Source organism: Leishmania braziliensis, chromosome 9, assembly GCF_000002845.2.
Source record: "Leishmania braziliensis MHOM/BR/75/M2904 complete genome, chromosome 9".
In the NCBI taxonomy this organism is placed as follows: Eukaryota; Euglenozoa; class Kinetoplastea; order Trypanosomatida; family Trypanosomatidae; genus Leishmania; species Leishmania braziliensis.
In genome coordinates, this window is record NC_009301.2 from 1 (window position 1) to 26,528 (window position 26,528).

Genomic DNA, 26,528 nt, shown 5'->3' on the forward strand with positions numbered 1-26,528 from the left:
CCTAACCCTAACCCTAACCCTAACCCTAACCCTAACCCTAACCCTAACCCTAACCCTAACCCTAACCCTAACCGTAACCCTAACCCTAACCCTAACCCTAACCCTAACCCTAACCCTAACCCTAACCCTAACCCTAACCCTAACCCTAACCCTAACCCTAACCCTAACCCTAACCCTAACCCTAACCCTAACCCTAACCCTAACCCTAACCCTAACCCTAACCCTAACCCTAACCCTAACCCTAACCCTAACCCTAACCCTAACCCTAACCCTAACCCTAACCCTAACCCTAACCCTAACCCTAACCCTAACCCTAACCCTAACCCTAACCCTAACCCTAACCCTAACCCTAACCCTAACCCTAACCCTAACCCTAACCCTAACCCTAACCCTAACCCTAACCCTAACCCTAACCCTAACCCTAACCCTAATGCCGCCGTCCTGTGTGATAGGGTGCTCGCGAAGATATAATTTCTTGAAGACAACAGAGGGCGAGAAGGGAGAAAGATTTGTGGAAGGCAGATGGGTATGGAGAGAGTCTTCGCGACCCCATTGGGAAGCGGCAAGGCAGGCACGCAACCACGACCGCGGCGCCGCGTCATGATTATGCCGCCGGTCCCCTCTACCGCGCTCGGTCGCGTGAGGAGCACATCAAGTCGTCTTGGACTTCTTTCGTGTGCTTTTTCTTATGGCTTGGCACCGGTACCGGGGAAGCCTCCCCCACCGGGTGCCCATTCATTACGGTCAGAGGGCGGCATGCCAAACGGACATGCGGGGAGTCGCCAGAAGAAAGGAAACGAGTCGGTCAGCCGCCGAAAAAACAATCAAGCTACAAGCGCCAGCACCAGCGGGGCACGCAGGGACGCACGTACACGAATCCAGGCGGCGCTGCGGTCGCCAAATCTACAAAAAAGGAAGCTACAGAACCCGAAGGGATCGCTGGGAACAATCGGGAACCCATGCCGCAGAGGAAACTACAAAGTCAAAACTACAAACGCACAAAAGTAGAAATACAGGGTGGGCTGAAAAGAAAGGGGAACTGGGTGGATGATGGGCGCGCCCACTCGCTTCCAATCGTGTCGTCCGCGAGGGTCTGTGCTGTCCAAACCCGTTCCCGCACCTGGCTCGTCGCGGTTCAAGTTTTTACCTCGCCAACTCCGAGTCTCGGGGCGACGCTGGGTCCGACATCCGCGTAAAACCAGGGCCGAGACCCTGTTTGAAAACGGTGCATCTCGTGCGCCTTCGGGGACGAGTCCCCAGGTGAAGACCGTTAGGGTCCATTCTCAGGGAAGGGAGAAAACAGCTTAGCGCCAGGCGCCTGCCATCAGGAAGGAAAAACAAGAGACAATGAACCAATGATTAAAAATGAGAAATTAAAAATGAGAAATCACTTGAAAAATTAACTGAAACGAAAGCCATTCATGTTAGGAAAAAATACAACTCGCAAAAATACAACTCGCCTCCTGCGTTGGTAGGCTCAACTTGCGGTTCGTCCACGCCGTGGTCGGCACCCGCACCCTCCCGCGGTTCCCGGAGTACACACACACCTCCGCGGAGGGAAACCGGTTCGCCGTTCTGTGGCCTTCCGGTCCGTTCCGGACATCCGAGAGATTCATGTCTAGGGTTGGGTGGGTGGGCGTTTTTCCGTCGCTGGCCGCATGAACTCCACTTAGTGTGATTACTATATACATTTGGAGAAGAGATAGAGGGACAACAGTAAAGTAAGAATCCATAAGAAAACACATGAATAGTAAGATACATCTTTATCGACCACATCACCAGTGGAAGTGAGGAGTCGGTTTCCGAGACACACACACTCACTCAGGATTCCTTTTCCACGGATACAAGAAACCGATTCAGCTATCGGTCAAAACAGATCCAACACCACATCCCACCAACCACCACCACTCCCCCCCTATAAGGTCATGCCATTCGATTGCCTTTGTGGTTTTACACGCCGCCAATGGAACCCTAACCTTAACCCCTGCTGGTCCACCTCATTCTATGCGGGGCCTTTTCTACTGTTTCTATGCTCCTGAAGATGTTTCCACCACAGCGTAGTGATGGCTTCCCCGTGGCTCTGTACTTTCTTGGCCCTACCTTAAGCGTGTTGTTGCTGTAGTTATGAAGAGCGACATTTCACAGCAAAGGGTCAGGGACGTCTAGCCCAGCGAGCTCTCGCAAAGGCAAAAAAAAACAAAACGATGTGGGTAGCAAAAAACAGAAAGGAAATGCGTTGCCTTAAAAAGAAAAATGTGACTCAGTGAGAAATATCCAAACATGCCCATGCCGCGATAGTATGTGACTTCAACTCTGCTCTACCCCCACGGCCTGTAACAGGCTCACCGCGCTATGCGAGGCAGCCGCACACACGCCTTAGAGCAATGCGACGACCCAGTCATCCCGGCATGGCCCATGCGCCTCAAACTCTGCCCATCCACCCCCCTCGAACTGACAACGCAGGCGTTACACCGGTAGACAGAGAGGGCCGGATGAAAAGCGCTCGAGTCAGGGTGGCCCTCTGCCCATCCCACGGGTAGTGCAAAGGCGTTCACTGCCGCAGGCCGTGCTTCGACACAGCGCCACCCGGGACCTGACCGCCGACATCGGCGGCGATGAATCACTCTCACCCAGCCCACGTCGTAAGTGCTTTGCCCTGCCACCACCGGCGATGGCTCAGCATTATCAAGGAGAGGGGCTGCCTGGTTTCCTCGCACAGAGGAGTGGGTGCTAGACGCTTGTATTGCACTGAGGTGCGTCTCGTCACCAGGGAAAGAACGAGTAAGCAGTGCTTACAAAGCAAAAGAAATAGGAGAGTGAATTGTTTAGGTAGGGAAAGGTGCGAAGAAGTTGAGCGGAGAAAAATGGAAAATGACACTCGTTTAGATAGAAACGAACAATAAGAGTAGGGTGAAAGTTTTCGCTGAGCGACTGGCGAGCGCGATACGTGATGCAGTGCGGCATAAGTGTGGAAGGTCGAGGAGATTTGGGGGAGAACGAGTAGAAGGATTGGTGTGGCAAGAAAACGAAGCGGAAAGTTGTGATAAGGCGTCTATGATGTCTGCTTGTCGTCAGTAATTCCTGAAAACACATGAAGATGCTGCACGCGCCGCCAATGCGATGCGGCTGTGACTCTACGCACCTACACGTGGCAAGCATGTGTGCATGAAATGCGCACAAAGACACGTGCACCAATGCAAAGATTACATATTGCATCCTATGTTGCTTGGCGCTTGTTGCTTATAGAAGTCAGGTGCTACCCATAGCATCTGGCGAGTAGCCACCAGTCTTTGCGCTACCTTTTTTGCCTTCCACAAAGACAGTGGCACAAGCTTAGCTCAACATCAATAAACTAATCAACTCTTTTCTTTTTTCTTTGAACGTCTAACGCGTACACCATCTGCATTTTAGTATTGCTTTACTTGGAATGTGATAAAGACCAGAAGGTGCCAAGCTGACGAGATAACTGATGTTTTTATTGTTGCTTATTCTGCAAGTCTTTCGGGTGTGAAAACTCCGCTAGCAAGATCGACAAGGAGTCGGGGACAACAAGCGCCTTTGGGGAGCCACTGACATGTAGAAAGTGAATACGACGAATAATGACTGAAGTTTCAAGACTCACGCCCCGGCTTGCAAGGAGGGAACCGTCATTATGTGACTGTCGAAACGCCTTAGTTGGCATGGTAGAAGTTTGTGTCTCCCCTTTCCCCCCCCCTCTCCGGATCTCAAGGGTGGATGCCCCCAGCGCCAGAATGAACACAAATAGTGGCGGGTGGGAGCTGTCGATTTAGGGCTGGGGGCCGGATGGCGAGTTAGGTTAAATGAAGTGGCCTCAGGCTTGCCAGTCTGGGGCGATGACATGCCGCAGTGAATCGAAGAAGATTCCAGAAGGTATTCCGCCAAAGAGATTATTTCACTTGCGCACAGAGAAAAACCTTTCCCTCATCAGTGAAAGAACACAATCATTCTTCCCCCCCCCCCCCGTCGGCTTTCATTTTGTCATTTTTAAAGACGTTTGCTGTTTGACTGAGTTCTGTATCGTCAGAAAAAAAGGAATAGCCTCTCCGAGGGGGTACCCCATCAGCCAGACATAGATTCTCCAAACATTTTCAGAATCTCGGACGTCAGTGGTGTTGATTGAACTGGATGGAGGTGTTGACATTGTGCTCAGCTGGACAGAAGTGATTAACTGAAAGCGCTCTCCTTGAGTGGGACATGGGTTTCGACATGTAGAACTCCGATGCACTGCGGCGAACTGAACAGCATGTGCTTTGCTCGTAAGGAACTTGCTCGAAATGCACCCTTTTCTCCGTTTCCTCTACTATTTTGCTCATTTTTATTTCCAGCGCACGGTACATGGTGGTGTTGAATTTAGTATTACTGCTCACGGTAATGGAACGGGAAAGCGCTGCTTCGACAGGAAGTGGTGTCTCGAATCGCGAAGGGGTGCTGGAGAAAATGCTAGAGGAGGAAATGACAAAGCGACGTGAAGCAGAGCGCACGATAGAGGAACTGCAGAAACAGGTGCAGCTGCTGGAGAAGGAAGTTCTTCGCCTGCGACATGTCTACAAATCGAAGAAAGATTCCGCTTCCATCACGACCATGGACCCCCAAGACACTACTCTATTACCTGCTTGCAATATAACGTGTACAGAAAACAGCCAAGCTGCTCTTCATGCTGAGAACGATCGGTTAAGGCAGTTTGTACGGCGACAAAGCGCTCTTATTGATGTTCTGCGCCGGCAGAAGGTTCTCCTTGAAGCCAGCGCTTCTATCACTATTTCCGCGCGCGACTTTAATAAACAGCTCGAACTTCACAAGGTCTAAGCTGTTTTTTCCCCTGGTGCTGTAGTACTATACCTGCTTGTTACCAGTGTGAGGCACTACTGCTGTTGCACGATGTCGCTTTGTAAGCTATTAGCCGTGTTGGAATATGGGTGATGCATTTGGATGATGTATTGCTCATTGTAGCTTCCTTTTTTTCTTGCCCTCTCTGAAGTGTGAAAAAGTTGCTTGCCGCTGCAGCGAAAAAAAAAAAAATTACAAAAAAAAAAAACATTAGCGAATGCTTCTGGTACTCGTGCGAGAAGCTTATTTCGAGCGCTGTATTGCATTTTTTTTTGTCTGGTGTAGAATCTAATCAGCATGTGAAGTAGTGCTGAATGGCTCCTCGATAGATTAAAAGTAGGTGTGCTGTTTCGAAATGCATGTAATGTATACCTCCTGTACTGGCGGGGCCCTTCTAAGTGATCCGTTCTGTGGGCTTACATAGTCAAGACCTCTGCTCGAACTTCTTGCTTTCAATACCTATACTCTCTTTGAGATTCGTTTCTGACCTTTGAAACAAGTTGTTTTGGAGATTGTGAATGTGTAAGGCGAAATTGTTCAAGTTGATCGGAAATGGCCTGTGTTACCGGAGATGATACTGGTATTATTAAAATATGGGACATCTCAAAAAGCAGCGGTGCAACGCTCAAATTCGCTTTTGGGGAGCAGAGCCGGAGACGAGCCATCATGGGCATGTGTTGGCAAGATAGTAGCACCTCGTCTGTAGCCTTCTCCTCCAATGACGGCGTGCTCTCTGTGCTTGATATAAACGATCAAGTGATCACTTCTTCTGCGAAGGTGAATTGTGTTGCAGGCTTACCAAACGCCATGTCGTTTGTGAAGGGCAAACTTTTTCTTGTTTCGAAGGATGGTGTGGCAAATGTTTTCAGTAGTGATCTCACAGCGTCTAGCTCTTTTGTGGGTAATGGACCGATCGATACGTTGCATATTCACCGTAAATTTGGGATGGTTGCGATGGGTGGCAGAGAGAATGATCTACGTGTCTACGACCTAGCTTTGGAGACCATTGAGATCCCTGTTTTCAAGGCGCGAAACGTTCAAGACCACATTTTAGATGCGCCATACCCGGTGTTCGTGACGGGTGTGTGTATTGTGAACCCGTATGTTTTTGCCACGTGCACTGCATATCACCAGGTAAGATTTTACGACCGGCGTTCGAATGACCGACCAGTGCAGGAATTTGAGATCAGTCGTGAAATCGAACGACGCCCAACGACGATGATGCAGTGGAATACAAACAAGTTTCTGATTGGTGAAGCCAGTGGTGATGTTCACTTATATGACACTCGGCGCGGTTTCAGCTCCCGCGCCAAACTGCGTGGCGGTGTCGGTAGTGTAAGGTGCATGTCTAAGCATCCTGCTGGCCATCAAATTCTAGGTGTCACAGGCTTGGACCGCAAAGCTCGGCTTTACCACGTACCGACAGGAAAGCTGCTTCTCTCAATTTACGTCAAGCAGAAGGCTAATTGTCTGCTTCTGGACAAGCAGCTCCCAATGAGAGATAATGTTGCGTCCTTCAGCGCTATTGTGAACACGAAGCAGCCCGAAAAGGCAAATACTTTAGGAGATGCTATTTGGGATGATATGGACCCAGTGCTGGACGATCTCGATGAAAAACGTACTGTAGTGGATGCAGGTACTGAGAACAGGCGTAAAGTTCAGCGAAAAGAGTAAATATGTCCAAGAGTGTTTCTGTTTTTTTTTTTTTTGGTGTACAGTATTCAAAGTGAAGAATATAGAAAAGGAGGGCGACTAAGGATGTCATTTCTTTCTGTGAGAACCGAGTAATAGATAAGCACCGCTCACTTTCGTGATGAAAGTGCTTGTGCGATTAAGAGTGAAGGCTATAAGTAACATGTACTTATAGATATATATATGAACAAGAGTGCAGTGCACTCGTACATGCTAGGCGAGGATCGCTCTCGAAGAGCAACTGCTGTGGGGAAAATAATGTCTACATTCGTTCTGATACGCAACTAAAAGGCGCTACAGTTGACTTTTAAAAATCTGAGCTGTCATTCCGAAAAAAAAAATTTTTTTGAAGTGGTTGGTAGGTGATTCAAAATGGATTCAGCACACATGTACGCATATCTTATCTCATCCTTGGGAGTTCCACTGTGCCTAATATATATATTGCGCGTAACTTATGATTCTATGATTCCCTCTTCTTTGTTCCTCTTCTCTCTGAGCTTTTAAAACGCTAATTGCACGAATTGTGTTTATCACGAAAAAAAATTGTAGTATTGTGATTAGCATACAGTGGCGGCACTCGGCTATACATATATATAGCTTCCTTTACATCATACCTTCTGTTATCGAAAAATGGCCTCTTGCAGAACTGGCCGGCTTCCGATGCCGGACGATCCGCTTTTCAATCCGACGCACATGCACGGTTTGCGCCACAGCAGCCGTCTTGCTGGCCTTGGTATGATTGCTGTGATTTGGATTATGTACGAGAAGCTGCGCCACTCGCATCACTACATTACTTACAAGGGCCCCGAGAACCCTTTTGCGCGTATTCGTCATCGTCGCTTCCCTGGTGGTGCGTTCATGTTCGGCTGGGGTAACAATGGATTGAACCGTGATTGTGGTATCAAAGAATTCGAGTGCTGGGCTGGTTACACTGGTAAGGAATACACATACTAAGCTCATATCTGTCCCTATGTCTCAGCTGGTGTATTTTTGTTTGTTCCTTTTATCTCGTTACCTAGGGCTTTTTGTTAAGTATAGTAGCACAAGATGGCGTTGCTTGAGTGCATCAAAACAACAGGAAACCTTCTTCTTTGAATTGTCTTCTGAGTCATGCATTTTTGTGGCAATCAGAGAGTGAAAAAGAAAGCTGTAGTGCTTCTATCCTCAGTCTTGAGGTCGGCATTTTTCGACCGTGGTCGCTTTAGGGGAGGTGGTATGCTACTGGAGGATGAGAATCCCCACAGGGTACGCTCTGCTTGTTTTCAGCATAAACACAACCGCATCATGGAAGGTGATCCATGGTTGCTTAGATGGGGGATAATGGATGTCCGTTGCGCAACATACCTGTGGTTCGGGTGTATCTATTTCTGCCAGAACTTATCTTTGCCGACTATTTTTCGCCTATTTCAATATTGAAATGCTTTGCTCCTAGAGCGTCTGCACATCGCCTCGTGTAAGAGTCTCTCCTATTTGGCAACGTGGCCCAGGCTGCTGCCACACAAGAACCTCTTCTCTCGTGTTTCTTTAGCCGAAATAGATGGATATGTGGACGAGATGAACAGAGGCGATACCACGCGCAAGCAGCCACCGTCATCCGCCCCTGCGTATGACCGCGATAAGTTTCTTGAGGCTATGGAGCAGTACTCTCACTACGTGAGGTCATGGAGTTGGTTAATTGGTGGGCCCTCTAGCTATTTTGTGGTAGAGCCGGAAACGTCGTCGGCTGAGCCATCACTTTAGCAGTTGCTGTTTTGGGGGAGGTGTATGATTGCTGTATGGTTATTCAGATAGTAGCCGCTTCATGGATAAAGGTGCTTTCATCCACTTTCAAGTAGATGACAGGCATTTGTCTTCAGGAAAATAGATTGATACGGTTGCCGCCTTTGTGAGTGATGGTGATGAACCGAGTGTTGTGAATCTGGCAGTTTGAGGGTGTAGCTCTCGTTTCAGTCTTAATACTCGCCTTTTCGCTGGCTAGGACTGTTTTAATGACATGCCACCTTCTCTTGTCATCATACTACCAATGTCTTCCTCTTCGCTTCAAACCCCGCTCTGGTCATGTTTTCCTTGTTTTTCTCTTGGTTCTCCCTTTCCGTGTGCTTTGCAGCCTTTCAGAATCTATGGACGCAAAGGAGTTCGTTCGGTGCTTTCCAAAGTCGGCTTTCAGCGCCAAGCTTGTTTCGTCTTTGGAAAGCACGGAGCAGCGGGATTCTGTTGTGTCACTCATCGACGATGCCGTCTACTGTGACTCCTGGGAGGCGTACTTCGACTTCGCTGAGCGCAACAATGTTGCCATTACGGAGAATGTGGCGTTGGCGGCAGTGCAGGCAGTTGGACTAGATCCACTCAGCGCCCCCTTGTGGGTAAAAGCCGCTGCCTGCTGCGAATCACTAGAGTCGCGGAAGAGCCTGTATGAGTTTGGTCTCTCCGTTCCTTTGTATGGATGGCAGCAGCTCTTCGAAGAATATCGTCGATGCACTGATGGCCATGAGGGCGGTGACGCCCTTTCAGAGACCGAATGCCGGCGTGTATCGAATGTCTTGGCGACAGAAAAGTGGCCAGACCGCTACGCCGAGTTTGACACCGACGCCGAGGCAGAGGGCATCCGGCGTGCTTGGCTGGACCTTATTTCTTCTATGCTGGCGAGTCTGGACGCCACAGCCATTGCCAGGGACCTACAGTTGCGGCGAATCGAGTTGGCGATGCGTCAAATGTGCGCTCAGTTACCAGGGGATGACTCGTGCTGGTACCAGCATGCCCTCTTCCAACTTCGCATGTTGGAGGATGCCGAGGGCGCTAAGAAAACTGTTGCGAGCGGGATAGCTGCAACAGGGACGTCGTTCGCGTTAGAAAACATCGCCTGCGTCGTTGATGGTATTCTTAGTGTTAGCAACAGCAGCAGCGCCTCGACCGCTGATCTTCTCACTGCCACAGAGGCGCTGGTACAGCAGCGCCGAGCTGCAGAGGAATTGACGTCAAATGGGGTTACAAAAGACCGGCTGCGTGCTTTACGCTCTGTAGGAAAAGCCGCCGCTCAGCAAGGGCTTGGCGATTGGAAGATCTTCTCGCAATGGCGAACCGCGGAGGATATGGCAGCCCATGACACAAGAATGGCTGCCAAGGTGCTGGAGAACGGCATGATCTGCTGCTCGCACTTTCCCAGTGATGCCCTCCTGTTGGGTAGCGAGGCGGCGCAGTACCACCTCTTGCAGCGTCACGAGCGCGAAGCGCTGGGATACGCGGAGCAGCAGATTGAGCAGCAAGCTCTGTTGCATCACCGCGGCAAAATCATGGCATCGTGGAACAGTCTCGTGCGTATTGAGAACTTTCTTGGCCTGAGTTTTTCGAAGGCGGCGAAGCGGCGTGCAGAGCTGTTTCCGCAGAATCGTATTGCCACGTTCATGGAGAGCTGCAGGGTGGGAGACTACTTGCCGTGCGACAAGAGTGCCTTCCAGTGGATCCGTTTTGTGGAGGACTACCGGGTGGACAAGGCGTCCGTTGAGGAGACGCCGTTTCATGGGATCGTGCCCCCGCGAAACAAGGCGGTGGCAGTGAAACGTGGGCTCCAGGTGGAGTGTGAAACCCCTGACGACTCGCAGTGGGTACCACTTGTGCCGCCGCCCAGCTGCCTGCCTTCTCGCGAGGAAGAGGATCCTGACGACGTTACTGGGGCCCGAGAACTGCGCGGAAAGCTCGTGTATCGCGTGAAAGTGGACGCGCGGACCGCGGCACGGTGTCAGAGAGAAAAAACAACGAGGTACCACTCCAAGACGGGAGAAGAGGCCGTTGAACGCGGCGGCGCTCTCGGGGCACTGATGCGACGTGTCCGTCCAGTGAATCTTACGGTTGGCCAAACGAAGCGGTTGCAGTCGGTCTCCGCTGATTGGATTGTCCACGTGCTGACCGTTTCAGAGCTCGATTTGGAGCGTATACTCAAGGAACGCACCGAGCGACAAGCGAACCGCGGCAATCCCGTGTGACTGGGAGCATATAAGTGGAAGGGGGCACTGGTTGCTGACGCACACCAGGAACACTACGTAAGGTATCTGGAGGTCGTCGTGTACTTCACCTTTCCTTCCTTGCTCCCCTTCACTGAGAGAGCACTGCACTGCTCTCCGTCGTTTGTTGGCGAAGTGGTGGCGCACGTTAGGTGGGCATTCTCACGCAGCGATCACCGTATGTGATTGTACAGTAAGATAGCTGGCCATAAGAAAAAAAAAAGAATCAAAAAAAGTAGCTGTGCAGGAACCTCTAACAGACTTCCTGCACGCGGGGCTAGGTATAATAAGCGAAGTTATGGTAGTCTATGTTTGCTGACTCTTTCCCTCCCTCTCTCTGTCTTGCTCCTAGTTCTTGTCATGACTCCTTTTCTTGGTCCTCCTGTTTGGCTTTCTCCCTCCATTTCTGGTTCGATTTTGCCGCTTCTCGCGCGGCAATGTGGATGCGTTGTTTCTATTGTGCTGCACGATCGACATCAGATATCATGACGGAGCAAGATGTGGTCGCGTGTGAAGCGCTGCGTGTTTTAGGGCGCAACCCCTTTGAGGGAATCACCGTGAAAAGGCGTCTGCGGCAGCTGTTGCAGACGCACCAAGGCAGAGACAAGTTGTTTAAAGTAGCACAGTATTTGCTTCGCATCAGGCTGTGGTGGAATTCCGTTGACTTCAACGTAAACTACGTGCCAGGTGAGGATTTTTCACGGATGGAGAGAAATCTGATGACCATCGTGAATAGTCGGCGCATGTTCCGCCTCGGTCGTTTCTTTGGAGAGTTTGTTCGCATGCGCGTAACGCTCATCAAGGCATCAGAGCTGGTGTGCATTCCTGTGAACGGTGGCCAGTGGGTAGCGCTCTTCATTCAATGCCAAATGCTGCTCGATATGTTCGCGAGAGGTTTATTATTTGTCAAGTCATTTCTGGAGGATGTGGCCTTCCTCGTTCAGAAGGGCTTCTTCCACAGCAATGTGGCTGGCCGTCTTATCTACGTGGCGACGCGGTGCGGACTTCCAGTTCTCACAATCGACCTGTTCCTGAACACGCTGCGCCTTTACCAAGGCATTTTAGACGCCTCTGCCATCAAGCCCTCGAATGAAATCATGTTCTCGGAAGAGTCCTTCTCTCTGCTGTCCAAGTATGACCGCGTAGATAAGCTGCGCCGCAAGTTGGCGTCCACGACGGATGAGAAGTTAAAGGAGGTGCATAAAGACGAGCAGCTGGCGGCGAACGACATCAACGACGAGAATGTCGTATACGTTGAATCGTACGCTGAGCTCCTGTGGACTGACTTCGAGCTACACTGGATCTGCGTAACGGAGGCAAAACTGCTGCTGGACATCTTTGTTGCCCTCTCAGGTTCGAGAGGGTGGAAGCTGCAGGGATCTGTGAGTGCCGCGGGCTTGTTGTCTGGGCTGTGCTCTGTCTACCGCGTGTGGACGTATGGCCGCTAGCCCTTGCCTAATCCTTTGCCCTTCCACGTGTGTGGTGTGGCACCTTTTTTTCGTGTGCTTTGTTGTCGTACCGCCGGCTTATAGGTGATTCTTGGCTTGTACACATTTGCCGCCCAGTCTAGCAACGTTTCTCTGCATAATTCACTGCTTTTTTTTTTTTTGCACCGAGATCAAGATTCGGGTCCTACTTGCTTCTCTGTCACTTCATTGTGCTGCAGTGTTTTGCTTGATACTTTGCGCTTTGCTTGCGTCAATACGTGTGTCAAACATAGTATGGCATGCGCTGAAGCGAAGTGGTGCTCATTTGCCTCGTGGTTCTCCCCACTATTAGGTGTGCGCAGCAGCTCGTCTTGTCACGCATTGCTTGAGGGTCAGCATAATGTGACACGTACTGGTGTTTACGTGCGTTCACCCCCCCCCTCCCTTTTTCTCAGCCTCTACATCGCCTTGCCACTTTGAACACCTTCTAGGCATACACTTTCCCACTTCCCTGCCTCTTTCTCTTTCTCGTTGCGCTGTGCGCTGACCGTATTCTTGTGGCTTTTGATCAAGCACTCCGTTTTTCCTGCTGCATTAGTCCTTAGTGGTAGCAGGACTATGACACTGGCACACCTGCTGTGGCTTCTCTATTCCTGTCACTTGAACTGCTGAAGTCCACGCCGGCATGTAAGGCGCCCCAATGCACAGCGTCACCGTTGTGTGCCTCAGCGTGGTGCTGGCGTTGCTCCTGCTGCTGTGGCTGAAAATCTCGAACCTTGCCGGGACGTCCGTTCGCAGCGACGTCCTGCTTGTATTGGCACACCCCGACGATGAGGCAATGTTTTTCACCCCACTTCTGCATTCGTTGCGGGCACAGCGGGTCACGGTACATCTTCTGTGCCTGTCCAATGGCAACTACGCTGGGATGGGAAAGGAACGCGAAAAGGAGCTCTATGCCAGTGGTGCTTTCTTCGGAGTGCAGCGACGCAACATTCGAGTCGTCGACCACACCGACTTGCAAGACGGTATGGGTAACGTCTGGAGTCCGCTGGTAATTCGCAGGGAAGTCGAGTCGTACATGCAGAAAGCCGGTAACATCAGCACCATTGTTACGTTTGACAAGTATGGTGTCTCTGGCCATCCTAACCACATTGCAGTTCACAATGGTGTGCGGGGGCTCAAAGAAAACATGCCTCCAGGGCTCCTCCACCTGCAGCTCAGATCACGCAGCCTTTTGTTCAAGTACGTAGGACTGCTGGCGGTTCTCCCTTACGTCCTGTGGTCATCCACAAGCGCTAGTCGCACGAGCTTTGTCGCCGTCATTCCACCCGCATCAGCCTGGGAGAGCATGGCCGCCATGCGCAAGCACGCCAGCCAGTTTGTCTGGTTTCGCTACTTGTTTGTAATTTTCTCTTCGTACACCTACGTGAATGAGATCGAAGAGCTCTAGCTGCAATAGTGTTGGCAGAGTGCAAGGCGTACGAAGACTGGATCGAGCAGAGAGGAGGCTGACGAATGAACTACTGTCGAGTTACGCTCGCTTCCACGAGAAATGTCCTCGTTTTCGGTGTCTAGACTTTTGCGTCATTGTGAGGGGCGCTGCTTCTTTTTTTTATCGGCCAGTGAAAAACGTCCTTCTGAGGGACTGCCATCATGTCGCCGAAAAAGAAATCGCAGCGGTGTTGTGCAGTCCAGCAATGAAAACGGTCGCCGGACTCGGTTTGAGTGCTCCGGTTGCATGATGTTCGGGCGTTTTGTTTCAGCTTTTGTCGGTTTGACTTTGCCGTGCATGAGAGCGCTGGTAGACCTCACTGCCCCCTTCCCACCCTTTTCTCTCTTGCAGCTTACTTCCTTCCCGAGCCGTACCATCCTGCCTCCCTTTTCTCTCGCTGCTCTTTGCACTCCGATTACCCGTCGCGCGATTTTTCCGGCTCCTGTGCTCATCATGAGGATCAAATGTCAAAGGCAACATCTCAGAAGCTCCACGTGAGGCAGAGTGCCACCACTCCGGCTGGTGCAGATCGCTCATGTGCACGCGCTGGAAAACTGTCAGGTTGTGTACAACAGAAGGGACGCTTATCGGCAAGTACTGCCCAACCCGCTTTGCCGACGGCCTGCCTGCATGGCGGCGGCAGGCGAATCGTAAAAATGAGACAACGAGGTTTCACTGGCTTGTATCTCTGATGCTGAGCGCTATGCTGCAAGAGACCACATGCGCTGTCACCATGACAAAGCTCACTTGACGGGGGACTCGTGCCATCAAATGTGCAGCGTATGGAAGAGGAGCGACCCAAAAGGCACATTCGCAGTACTGACTTCTGCAGTTACAAGACGAAGCGCATTATTCAAGCTGCCAGATTTTTATAGCGTGAATATGGCGGTAATATACCGCACGATTACGACCAGACTCTTGAACTTCTCATCGTGGGTCCTAGGAGGGGAAACGTGCTCTATGCTGTGGCCGACGCCCGGGTCGTTGCTATCAGTGTGGATACCCGTGTGCACCGCACTTCTGAGCGCCTGGGCTGGGTGCCAAGTAGAGTCACGTCGGAGGACACGCGTAATGCACTTGAGTCCCAGGTGCCACGCGAGTACCAGGAGGACGTCAATCTCAACCTGGTCACTCTGGAGAAACAGGTGTGCATCGCGAGGGAGCCTATGTGTGGCACGTGCGTTGTTGGTGATATATGCGCTTTTGCGCTAGCCGTCAGCAAAAGGTAATAGTGGAGCACAGCGCTGTACAAGGTCGGGTAATGTCTTTCTTTCTGGCCTCTACACGGAGCTTCGGAGGACGCCGTATCTTTAACAATCCAGTCAGTTGTTCGTGCTGACATGCATGTATTCCTCGTCGAGTAAACTACTTTATGATCGCCACGCACTTTCTTTTCTCCTGCTGATGTTGTATTGCTCCACACACTCGGTGGCTGGAAACCAAATCCGCTACTACATAAAAAAATGACAGAAACACCAACAGCTAAGAAGTAAGGACTTCGTGTGCGTCGAGTCGCTCCTCTAGCCTCGCCGTAAATTGCTCAGCAGCGGCACAGCACCGCAAGTGGGATTTGTATGACTTCTCACTGTGTTTGTGTCCCCGACTATGGAGTCCACTACCTTTTCTTCTCCGTACGTATGCTCACTCTGAAGGAGACCTGGGCGGGCGGCACTGTGCACCATGAGTAAACACTCCTTTACCCCGCCATCGAATTGGGCGCAGCTTTTTGCGCGTCTGGAGGACTACCGAAAGCACTTACTGGCCCCGGTGGACACGATGGGGTGCCACCGCCTCCACGATGAGAATGCACCAAAGGAGGTTCAACGCTTTCAGACCTTGGTGGCGCTTATGCTCAGTGCTCAGACGAAGGACATCGTGACCGCCACTGCGATGGATGCTCTGATCAAGCGCGGGCTGACTGCGCAGTCGATTCATGCAATGACGACGACTGAATTAGACATGCACATCTGCAAAGTTGGGTTTCACAATACTAAAGTGAAGCATATCAAGGAAGTCGCCGCGATTCTCATAAAGGACTACGGCGGAAAGGTACCGCGAGAGTATGAGGAGCTGATTGCACTGCCCGGCGTCGGCCCGAAAATGGCTAATCTGTTTTTCCAAGACGCTGACCACCGTACTGTCGGAATTGGCGTCGACACGCACGTGCACCGCATCTCGCAGCGCTACAGATGGGTACCAAGCACTGTGAAGACGCCGGAGGACACGCGAAAGGCGCTGGAGTCATGGTTGCCTCAGAAACACTGGGGAACCATTAACTCTCTCATGGTGGGTCTCGGTCAGACAGTGTGCACGCCACTCTACCCGAAGTGCGGCATCTGTGAACTTAGCGATATTTGCCCAAATGCGTTCAAAGAGGTACAGCAGAAGGGTCTCCGCACAAAAGCGCCCACGGAGAGGAGGCAGGAGCCTGTGCCGCAGAAGAAGAGACGCATAAAGTGAACGTGATGTGCTGGTCTGCACTGTCGTGAGAAAAGGCAGTCTACTCTGCGCGGTGTTTTTCTTTTTTTTTTTGCTGGCTTGTTGTTGTTGTGTCATACTGCATGTTGGATGGTACCATTCCGCTGATGAAGTAACCGTTCTCTTGTTTTTTATGTTCTCCCAAGAGAAAAAGGAACATGGATAAAGGATATCTCTGTGTGCATGTACATCTGTCTTTGTCCATGCGGTGTGATGAGGAAGTGACCGTCGTGCGCCCTCAGGTGTCTTCCTACAGGAGTGCGCCTACGTCCCCTTTTTGGGAGTTCACGTGGGCGTGCTCGTCACGCGTCGGCGGCTCATTCACGCTTCAGGGAATCGACGCCGCTTTTCATGTCGACTCTTGTGTATGACTCTAACTGCTGTTTGCACTTCAAACATTTTCCTCTCTGCCCTCTCACAACTCTGACCCATCTTCCTCATCTGCACTTTTAATGAGGAATGGAAAATAGCGCAAAGCCTCCAGCGTTCAATTCCATCAGCAGCTTTCTCTCCCGTGTGGTTCATTTTTTTGTCTTACTTCACGCTTTGCCGTTCTCGAACCAGAAACGTAAAGCTAGCAACAACGAAGCGAAACCACGCAGATCTCCAACAATGTCGTACCCGTCTCCGTTCACTCGCAATGTGTACATTGCCAGCCTGCCAAATGACTATTCCGAGAAGGATCTATTGGATCTCTTCTCTCCCTTCGGCCGCGTCATCACCTGCACGGTAAAGTACGACAAGAAGACTGGGCTTTGCAAGGGGTACGGTTTTGTCTTATTCGAAAACGAACAGGACGCGTTGAACTCCGTGATTGCGCTTCAGGGCCACTCCATCCGGAACACACGCATTCAAGTGCGGTTGGCTCGTCCGGAAGCCTCGGCGAAGAAGATGTATCCGGTGATGATACAGCAGCAGATGATGAGTGCTTGCATGCCGTACCAGCCGGTGTACGTCATGTACGTGCCATCGCCTCTCTACAGCCAGCTGTCGTCAGTGCAGGGTTGAGGAGCAGACGAGAGAACTTCGACACCTCTTCCAAGGTGTATCCTGCCTGTAGCGAACGATGCTATAAAGTGGCTGTTCCGTGTAGCGAGAAAACGTCTGCCGCGTTTCTGCGAAGTCGTACAGCACACTATTACTTTTATCTATATTGCGGATCTGAGGGTGCCTCTACTGCATCCCCGCATACTTCATTCAACTGAACTTAGTGACTTTAGCTTTCGCTCTTCAACTCCCACCAACTACTTCCTTGTATTTTTCTTACACTTTGTCTCTCTTGTGTATGACATCCTTGTTTCTCTTCTTCGTACCCTCATTTCATTTCATATTGTTTTCTGATTTTCATCGAATACACCCCCCCCCCCCTGCCCCGCCCTTTTTTCCGCTTTCAGTTTATTGTCGCTTACTTTAACCCGGAAAGTTGCAAAGACCGGGAATGCTGCACATCTCCTCCTTTTTTCCCCTGCATGTGTCATATCAGAAGTGCGTAGAAAAAACACCGGTGCAGCAATTGCTGTGAGCAGGAAAAGGAAGAGAAGCGAACTGTCCACAGCTGCAGACAAAACAAGAAGAATGAGGCGCAAATAGGATGAAAAATGAGAGACGCCAGCGGATAAAGAGAATACGTGAAAATAACAACGATCGATTCCCAAGGCGGAGAGAAAGAAAGAGACACCGAAGATGAGATGCTGTCTTGGACTTTCGAATTTTCTCCTTCTCGGGTGCATTTTTCATGTTGCCTTTTTAATTCAGCCTCATGGTGCTAAACTCTCTTTTTACTTTATGAGAACACGCTCAGCGATGCATTTCTCGCGCAAACCTCAACCGAGACAACGAATTCCAACAGGCAAACGAAAGGAAAAAAGAAACAACTGAAAGAGATACTAATTGGATTCGAGGGCACGTATTTTATTTGGAAGGAGAAGAGGTGTGCTCCGCTGCTGAAGTCATCTGCCTCTGACTCCCTTGCTTTCTGCCTCCTTCAGGCAATGTTGATGCGCTGAGAAGAAGAAAAAGGAGGTGAGGCAAGTCCAGCGCTGAGAAGGGGCGTGTGCATGTGCTTGCTTGCTGATAGAGAAGGAAAGATAAGCAAGCAAGGCAATGTACCAAGCTCACAACAGAACCTTTTTGTGCATGCTTAGCCTCTCACTGACCAAAGCGAAAATAGAATACCCACCTCACCAATACCTACACAGTGACGGGCGATATAGGTAGCACAGCGATAGTAGGTGAAAGCGCAGGTGTTTTGGGCTTCACATATACTGAGTTGGCCTATCCGCGAGCACCTGCCGGGAGTGAGCAGTTAAATACGCCACGATATACGTGCATCATTGTATTGTAGACTCAGCTTACCGCGCCAAGTACTGTCTGGTGTCTGTTAGTCTTCCATTTCGCCGTTGTTGCACACCTCCCTTCTGCCCAAATGCCTGTAGCTGCTCTTTTGCTTTCTCCCACTGTATTTGGCTGAGCCATGTATTGCGCCTTTCTGCCCTTGTCATACTGCTTAATAGCCACCTCCTCCTTCTTATGAACTCCTTACTTCTGCCACCTCTTTCTTACCGGTTTGTCCCTCTTCTTGTCCTCCTCTAAGCACCCTCGCTTGGCATACTTGTAGCCGAACTGTTGTGCGCACTCCTCACGTGAGCACCCGAAGTTTCTCTACTGTCACCCACAAGGAGCAACGGTGATCTTGTTGGGCTGAAGGGGTATCCACAAACACACACGCACGCATCGGTGAGTACAGAAGCACTGTTGCATTTCTCCTGGCGTCACAAAGAAGTCAGCAATGTAATGGGGCCAAACCGACAGAGGAAACCGCCAAATCCAGGCCGAGGCGGCCGAGGACGAGGACGAGGACGAGCGGCAGCGCCTGCCGCCGTACCCGCGAAGGTAACCCCGTCGATGATCACCAATGCTGGCAGGGACCTTATCATCGATGTACTGCACCACGCTGCTACGGGAGGAAGCGTGCCAGTGTCGGAGAAGCACTTTGACACCAATATCTCTTCTCGCATCACATTTCAGCGCAATGCGCCGCTGACACCTTCCGAAATTCTGCAACGGCTTTATGAGGGCTTAGGTTTTCCGCGAGACCTTGTCACGCAGTACCTGACTGACCTCGCTCAGGCGGCCGAGGTGCCCACCTTTGCGGATGTGACGGAGCTTCTGGACGAGACCGGACCATTTCAGGCGTTTCTGGTTCACAGCTGCTTTGAGCTCTTTAACTGCATGACCTGGTTCTTGCGTGAGGAGAGTGACGACAAGGTAAGTCCCGAGGAGGGTGATGCGATGCTAGAGAAAGAGATTGACACGATTGAGAGTCTCTTTAGTGACAACTTTCTTGGTCGCAAACACTTTGATGACAATGACACAAACGACCGCGAGCTGTACTTTAGCTTCCGCACCACTTATGACAAGCCACTGCTCGTAGTTGTACGCTTTCCCGACTACTACCCAACAGAGACGCCAGTCATTTACGTGCAGCCTTTTCGCAGTAGTTCATCCGAGTCCCTGCCGAGCCTTGTTGTGGCGCCATCGTGCACGAAAGATATTTCCGCTGTCGACCGGCGCGCCATCATGGATGCAGCCGTGCAGGCCATTAACGGGTTTGTGAGTAGCGGGTGTCTGATGGCGCTTATCTCGGCCATTCACGGTGTGGTGTCCTCATTGGAGGTGATACGACCGCCCTCGTCGCCGCTGCCGCCGGATAGGGACGCGATCGCAAAGGAAAGGTCTGTGGCACAGGAGCAGCGCAAAGCATTCCTGGGCGTTCTCACCGGCAGCCGTGTGCCCAATAAAAAGGGCACCGAGACGGCGGCGGACGAGGAGGAAGACCACTTCATTCAGTTCTCGATGCCGGAGAGGGTCGAGTTGGCGACCGTCGACGCCGCCAGCGTCAACCAGGAGACGCAGCGCAGCGACTTCTTAGCGTCCGACGCCGCCCTCGATGCGGTTCTCAAGTCCTCGTGGGAAAAGCTGAAGAGCGGAAGTTCTCTGCGCAAGTCGCGCGACTCGCTCCCGGCACACAAAGTACGTGAAACGCTGCGGGCGGCGTTACAGAAGCACAACGTTGTTGTTATTGGTGGTGAGACTGGTAGCGGTAAAACAACTCAAATTCCGCAATTCCTATACGAGTTCATGTGCGAAGAAGGAAACGGCAGCTCGGCTAATATTGTGTGCACACAGCCCCGTCGTCTCGCTGCCACCTCCGTCGCCTTGCGCGTCGCTGAAGAGCGCGACGAGGCGGTTGGTGGTACGGTCGGCTACTCGATTCGCCTAGAGAACTGTGTGTCGAAGAAGACGCAGATCACCTACTGCACCACCGGTATTGTGCTGCGGCGGCTACAAACAGACAAATACCTCGGTCGCGTCAGCCATGTGGTCGTGGATGAAATCCACGAGCGGGGTGTAGACACCGACTTCCTGCTTATCCTGCTGCGCGACCTGGTGCGGCGACGACAGGATCTGAAGGTGGTGTTGATGAGCGCCACGATGGACTCCGAGCTTTTTGCGCGGTACTTCGATGGTGCTCCGGTCATCTTCATCGAAGGACGCACGTTTCCGGTAAAGGTGATGCACCTGGAGCAGATTATCCCTGAGGTCAACTACACCCTTGAGGAGGGCTCGCCGTTTGAGAGGATTAGAGGAGACAAGGAGACGCGACGGCGTAACACGCGGAAGAATGTGCTGAGCCTCGACTTGGAGGATGTGGAGGAGGACGTGGAGCGGGAGAAGGCGCAGCAGAAGCTTGCACGAGTGGTGCAAGCATCGCCCAAGACACTCGACACGCTTGCACGCATGAACTATGACGTGATCAACTACGAGCTGATTGAATCCATTGTGGAGTACATCGACACCGCGCTGCGTGTACCAGGTGCAGTGCTCGTGTTTCTCCCCGGCATGGCGGAAATCCAGCGATGCCTAGAGCAGCTCAAGCTCAACCCCCGCCTCGCCAAGTCGTGCCTTTTCTACAACCTGCACAGCTCGCTCGGGTCATCAGAGCAGCAAGGGGTATTTTGCCGGCCACCAGCTGGTAAGCGCAAGGTGATTCTGGGCACCAACATAATGGAAACTTCCATCACCATCGACGACGCTGTCTACGTCATCGACACCGGCAAGGCAAAGGAGAACCGCTACAACGCTCGCAAAAGCCTGTCCGAACTTGTCACGGTGAACATCTCGAAGGCGAACTGCCGACAACGACAGGGTCGAGCGGGCCGTGTGCAGGAGGGCTTCTGCTTTCGCCTCTTTACCGAGGCGCAGTTCGAGGCCTTCGAGGATCACCAGCTTTGTGAGATGCACCGCGTGCCGCTGGAAAGTCTCATTTTGCAGATTTACGCCCTTCACCTAGGTGACGAGGTCGAATACCTGCGGAAGGCGCTGACCCCGCCCGAGGAGCGTTCGATCCACAGCAGCGTCAAAGTGCTGACAACGCTTGGCGCGCTGACGGTGGAAAAGCGGCTCACCTCTCTTGGACAGCACCTCGCCAACCTTCCCCTCGACGTGCGTGTGGGCAAAATGATCATTCACGGTGCGCTACTGCAGTGCATCGATCCTGTGCTCACCATGGCCGCTTGCCTCGCCACAAGGTCACCCTTCATTGCATCTGCTGACTTTCGCACTGAGGTGGAGAATATGCGGCGCGCATTCGCGGGGGAGACGCTTTCGGACCAACTCTCCGCGTGGTTCGCTTACAATAAGTGGGTATCGGCCCTGCAACAAAAGGGTACCGCTGCTGCACGCAAGGTGTGTGAGGACCACTACTTGTCACCTGCCACACTGAAACAGATCGAGTCTACGAAGCGCCAGTATGAGCGCTACCTGTACGAGGCCGGCTTCCTGGACAATGCACCGCGCTCACGTATGTCAACCACAAAGTTTATCTTCCCGCCTTTCACAACGCTCGATGGTCGCGTATTTGAGGCGGGAGGACCGAAGTTAAACGAGAATTCTACCAGCACGCGGTGCATCTTGGCGTGCCTGGTCGCCGGCCTATACCCCAATATCGCACAGATGCGGATGACACGCGGGCATCGCAGGGGCGAAGGCGGCAGCTACGGTGGAAAGCACACTGTGAAGTTCTCCACCTTTGACGGGTCAGAGTGTCTGGTGCATCCCTCTAGTGTGGCGGGCAAAGAGGTGTCGTTTGCATCGCCATTGCTCGTGTACGTGGACAAGGTGAAGACGTCGGCAACGTTCTTGCGCGAGGTGTCGATGGTGGCACCGCTGCACGTCATCTTGTTTGGCAGCGGTAAGCTTGAGTACCTTGCAAAGTACGAGGAGCTCTGCGTGGACGAAATGACTGCATTCAAGTGTCGCCAGGACGATGCGACGTTGCTGACGCATCTTAAGACGCAGCTGGACTCTGCTTTGACGCAGAAGATCAATGATCCGTCGAAAACATGGGAATCGATCAGTAGTGTGGTCGTCCGTGCCATTGTGAAGCTCCTCAAAGAAGACGGCGGGCGGGCGGGCGGCCTCACGATTATCGACCGCCGACAGCAGCGGGCGCTGTTGACCGAGTGGCTCGTGCCGGAGGCTGAGGTGGCGGCTTCCCCTGTTGTTCCTGCGGACCAGCCCTTCAAGACGAACAAGTTGTGCTTTCTGTGTGGTGAGACCGGACACGTGTCGCGGTACTGTCCGCACAACAGCACACATCACAAGAATGGTCCACCAGTTCGCTGCTTCATTTGCGGCCAGTGGCACTTTCCGCAGGATTGCACACTGGTGAAGGCACTGAAGCGGTAGCGGGATGTGGTATCGCGCGTACCTTTTTTCATTCTTTACCGGGCAAGGCGTTGGAGGAACAGTCGACCGCCGATTCCTCGCTCACTGTCTATTTTCTCTTTGTTTTGTGCGTGTGTGTGTGGGTGTGTCATCCCCTACTCTTTAGCTTTGTTTCACATTGCTGACATTGCGACTGCAGCAGACGTTTAAACATGACGTTATCCCCTTACTGATCCACAGAGGGAGGTCCATCGTAATAGAGAGCGAAGAGAAAGGCTATTGGGTATAACATTCATGGGCGGCTGCCTCTGCTTGACGTCTGCTCATCTGAGGGCGGAGGAGGTCACGGGCATCTCAGAGTATAACTGCGCTGTACTCACTGGAAAGGTGAATACACGAAAAGGTCATTACGCTACCCCCTTGCTTAATGCTAGGAATCGCTGTGAAGGGATCTGGGCCTGCGCTGCTCCTTGTTTCTGTACAACAGCGGCCACACCTCTTCCTCGGGCTTTTCTCTGCCGCACCTTGCGTATACACAGCCCTTTACCCGCAGCTCTTCGTGACCTGAAAGGGTCCGGGTGAAGCGGTGCTGCCGAAGCACACACACCCACACACATGCATACGTCAGTGTTTCTTTTTTTTTCCGCTCCTTTCTCCCGCATCGTACATGTCTCTACGCGTCTCCCCACCTCCTCTGTCTCCTTTGCCGTACAATAAATGACAATGATGAAATCACAACACGGGGAACACCGTCACGCCTTACGCCTCGCTCATACGCACATGATTTCCCCTGCGCTTCCCCTTCGCCCTATGAATCGAACAGCTTTTGGACCGTATTTATTCCTCTTTGTCGATCTATTCACTCTTGTCTGCTTCGTTCTCTGGCACCTAGCACACACTCACTCACTTATCCCCTTCAGCTCCTCCTCTCTTCACCCTCGTCGCTCGTGCTCTTGATTTCTCTCCCTCTCTGTGTGTTGGTGTGTACGCTCAGGGACGCTTTTCCCCTTTCCCTCACCACACAAACACTGTGCTCTTAAATCTTTGTTGTTCTCTGGGTTCCATGTACTAGTTCTACACCCTCACGAGCCCATCTCCATCTTTTCCTTTCCCTTTTCTCTCCGTGTGTACTTTTGTGCTTTCGAGGCCTCTTTGCCACCTTGTCCTTGCCTCTGCCTCAATGGTGTGTGCTGCCTTTCCTGCTTCGGTTCTTACACCTCGGATTCACCCCTCCCCTCCTCTCGTTCGGTCTCTCTTTCTCACGCTACGTAGTCTGCATTAGATGACGTTCTTGCTCTGTGTGTGCGCTCATCTCCTTGCTCCTCTTCCCCGATTGTTTCTTGCTTACCCTTTGTAATACACACACACACACGTACTCATACACCCACACACACACATATATATGTGTGTGTGTACCGTCCTGTTCCTCTTTGCTCTCACTCACTCTCCATCTCTTCCCCATAGCACTCACGTGAACCGTTCCACGGCAGTCAAATTGTACACTCCGGCGATGCACCCGCAGTCCACCGCGCAGTCTCCCAATGACGACACATTGAAGCAGAGTCGAAACGTATACGTCGCCAGTCTGCCACTCAGCTTTGACGACCAACACCTGCAAGATCTCTTTTCCCCCTACGGGCGCATCGTCTCTGCACGTATCATGCGCGCCAAGAAGTCGCACGCGTCGAAGGGCTACGGATTTGTCATGTTCCGCGAGGTTAGCTGTGCAGAGAAGGCGATCGAGGGTCTGCACGGCCGCGTCGTGGGTGGCTCACGGATTCAAGTACGCCGCGCAAATGCCGATGCGTCCATGACGTTCAGTAAAGTGCTACACACTCCCGTAGGCCCACGCAGCACACCGCCCACTCAGAGTAACGGCGCCGCGTCTGTTTTGCAGTACACAATTCCAGCTGCTTCCGCGCAGCATGTCGTGTACTCGACAGCTCTTCCCCAGGGTGTCACCGGCCTTCACGCAGCACCGCCGTCAAGCTTTCCGTATGCGATCGTTGCGCCAAACACTTATCCAAACCAGAATCCGACCCCTGTATCAATCAATCAAAGCTATGGCGCTATAATGAACTCCCATGTGCCTCAGGCACATAGCGGTGGAATTGGTGTCTCCCACTTTTCGCACGTGCAGCCACATCAGATATCTGCGCAGGCCGTGCAGCAGCAACAGCCTATCTACATGGTACTCCTCCCCGACGGACAGCACCTTGTTCAGCCTTGCCAGTTTTCCATGTAGTCACGCGCAAACTTAGCTCACATGGGCGAAATAAAAAGCGAGGACACTCAAACTGCATTCCGTTGTCGCTGGAGAAGAGGAGGAAGTAGATGTATTGTCATGCATTAATGCACCTCTTTTGCTAATGAGGCAAACTCGTCGCATGCAGATGCGGGAAAGCCCTGATTTATCTGCGTCGGGGTTGCTTTGTTGCGTTTGGTTTTCAGCTTTGTCTCCTCACTCAGTGCCTCACAATCTCGTGGCTCGCCCCTCCGCATCTCCGCACACGCGTCAGTCCTTGTTTGTTTCTGTGTGTTCCTTGTGCGTTCGTTAATATATCTATGGGGCTTTTTTTAATATAAACTGTGTGACTTTTGTGGTTACTTTTCTGCCTCGAAACGGAGAAGGGCACGCTGAGAGGCGCGCAGGGCACTCTCAAAAGTACGACACGAGTGTGCACTCACCCGGTAACCGTGGAGCAGTGCAACGTTTTTTGGGGGATGTGTACCTTTGCAACTGCCTCGAAGCATATATTCGTCGCAGAACGCATGTGCGGAGGAGCGTACATGAGAGTTTTACCTTTTTTCTGCGTAATCTGCTCCTTATTTTGTATTTTGTCTTTTCTCTTTCTCAGGCAACGGCAAATAATAGTAGAGCACACACACATTCACATCCGTGTGCACAAACAATAGCAACCGCCGCCATCATGACAACCGCTATCATCTACTAGGGCTGGTGTGAAAGCAGCCGAAGGAAAAGACAGATGTTGACGCTACTTTGTTTGTACTCTTTTCCCTTGTACCCTACGTTTCATTTTCTGTTCTTTTTTGTTTTGGCGCTATCACAAACCTCGACTCTTTCTCTCTAGTGGGTATACTCAGTTGAACAGCGACAAAAGAACACGCGTGCTTCATCTTTGCACCCCTTTCCCCCTCCCCATCAGCCCCTTTTTTCCTCTTTCTGTTGGCCCCTCTCTGTATAAATGTAGATTTACGCTTTTACATTAGTGTGTGTGTACGTTTTTCCGTGCTCGGCGTAACAGGAAAGACGAAAAAATAAGCCAATCAAAGAGGAGATGAATGACTTCACTAAGGAAGATTTGGGTTTTTCTTTTCACACTGATTCTCTACTACTTGTAGATATGTGGTGGACCAGCGCGCTTATTTCCCAAAGAACACACGGGACTTATGCCTTTTTTTTTTTCGTCGAAAAGAACACACACACGCACACACTCAAAAATGGAATGGCAAAATGTAATACGAGGATAAAACGAAAAACAAAAGAATGCGAAAAATGTGCACACGCCTTCGCTGCTTTCTCGTTTCAGCTCGCTGTTGTTGGATTTTCTTCCTTACCTTTGATTTCAGTTACGGCTCATCTGTATGTTTTTGATTTGGTCTTCCTTCTGCCTCCCTTCCACTCTTCATGCACTCTTGTTTCTCACACTTTGGCTAGTTGTCTTTCCTGCCCTCCCTCTGTCTCCTAGCTTGGTGCAGCTTTCAGTGTCACGTGTTGCCGTGTTAGGAATAACGTCCCCTCTCTCCACTTTTCTTCTTCTTTTCTACTGCACCCTCGGTTTTTCTCCCATTCAAGGCCTAATCGACATTTCTCTCTGACTTCTCTCTTTTCATCTTGATTAC

The 26,528-nt window shown here is 51.6% G+C and overlaps 10 protein-coding genes across 10 annotated transcripts; all 10 read left to right on the top strand.

The window, feature by feature from the left end:
- Positions 1-4,356: 4,356 nt before the first annotated feature.
- LBRM_09_0010 (conserved hypothetical protein) lies at positions 4,357-4,827 on the top strand (the record flags this gene model as incomplete). Its single annotated transcript, XM_001562157.1, has 1 exon — positions 4,357-4,827. One exon carries the CDS (start codon positions 4,357-4,359, stop codon positions 4,825-4,827), a length of 471 nt encoding a protein of 156 aa, XP_001562207.1.
- A 573-nt stretch (positions 4,828-5,400) lies between these two features.
- On the top strand, positions 5,401-6,522 carry LBRM_09_0020 (conserved hypothetical protein; the record flags this gene model as incomplete). The annotated part of the gene is made up of 1 exon (XM_001562161.1): positions 5,401-6,522. One exon carries the CDS (start codon positions 5,401-5,403, stop codon positions 6,520-6,522), a length of 1,122 nt encoding a protein of 373 aa, XP_001562211.1.
- A 648-nt stretch (positions 6,523-7,170) lies between these two features.
- On the top strand, positions 7,171-7,494 carry LBRM_09_0030 (conserved hypothetical protein; the record flags this gene model as incomplete). The annotated part of the gene is made up of 1 exon (XM_001562165.2): positions 7,171-7,494. The coding sequence occupies one exon, from the start codon at positions 7,171-7,173 to the stop codon at positions 7,492-7,494; it is 324 nt and encodes a 107-aa protein (XP_001562215.1).
- A 1,034-nt stretch (positions 7,495-8,528) lies between these two features.
- Positions 8,529-10,520, top strand: LBRM_09_0040 (conserved hypothetical protein; the record flags this gene model as incomplete). The annotated part of the gene is made up of 1 exon (XM_001562570.1): positions 8,529-10,520. The coding sequence occupies one exon, from the start codon at positions 8,529-8,531 to the stop codon at positions 10,518-10,520; it is 1,992 nt and encodes a 663-aa protein (XP_001562620.1).
- A 326-nt stretch (positions 10,521-10,846) lies between these two features.
- Positions 10,847-11,986, top strand: LBRM_09_0050 (conserved hypothetical protein; the record flags this gene model as incomplete). Its single annotated transcript, XM_001562571.1, has 1 exon — positions 10,847-11,986. One exon carries the CDS (start codon positions 10,847-10,849, stop codon positions 11,984-11,986), a length of 1,140 nt encoding a protein of 379 aa, XP_001562621.1.
- Positions 11,987-12,665: 679 nt separating this feature from the next.
- On the top strand, positions 12,666-13,415 carry LBRM_09_0060 (N-acetyl-D-glucosaminylphosphatidylinositol de-N-acetylase; the record flags this gene model as incomplete). The annotated part of the gene is made up of 1 exon (XM_001562572.2): positions 12,666-13,415. One exon carries the CDS (start codon positions 12,666-12,668, stop codon positions 13,413-13,415), a length of 750 nt encoding a protein of 249 aa, XP_001562622.1.
- A 1,722-nt stretch (positions 13,416-15,137) lies between these two features.
- LBRM_09_0070 (putative endonuclease III) lies at positions 15,138-15,917 on the top strand (the record flags this gene model as incomplete). Its single annotated transcript, XM_001562573.1, has 1 exon — positions 15,138-15,917. The coding sequence occupies one exon, from the start codon at positions 15,138-15,140 to the stop codon at positions 15,915-15,917; it is 780 nt and encodes a 259-aa protein (XP_001562623.1).
- A 630-nt stretch (positions 15,918-16,547) lies between these two features.
- On the top strand, positions 16,548-16,943 carry LBRM_09_0080 (putative RNA-binding protein 5; the record flags this gene model as incomplete). The annotated part of the gene is made up of 1 exon (XM_001562574.1): positions 16,548-16,943. One exon carries the CDS (start codon positions 16,548-16,550, stop codon positions 16,941-16,943), a length of 396 nt encoding a protein of 131 aa, XP_001562624.1.
- Positions 16,944-18,839: 1,896 nt separating this feature from the next.
- LBRM_09_0090 (putative RNA helicase) lies at positions 18,840-22,685 on the top strand (the record flags this gene model as incomplete). The annotated part of the gene is made up of 1 exon (XM_001562575.1): positions 18,840-22,685. The coding sequence occupies one exon, from the start codon at positions 18,840-18,842 to the stop codon at positions 22,683-22,685; it is 3,846 nt and encodes a 1,281-aa protein (XP_001562625.1).
- Positions 22,686-24,174: 1,489 nt separating this feature from the next.
- On the top strand, positions 24,175-24,909 carry LBRM_09_0100 (RNA-binding protein 5-like protein; the record flags this gene model as incomplete). The annotated part of the gene is made up of 1 exon (XM_001562576.1): positions 24,175-24,909. The coding sequence occupies one exon, from the start codon at positions 24,175-24,177 to the stop codon at positions 24,907-24,909; it is 735 nt and encodes a 244-aa protein (XP_001562626.1).
- Positions 24,910-26,528: the final 1,619 nt, after the last annotated feature.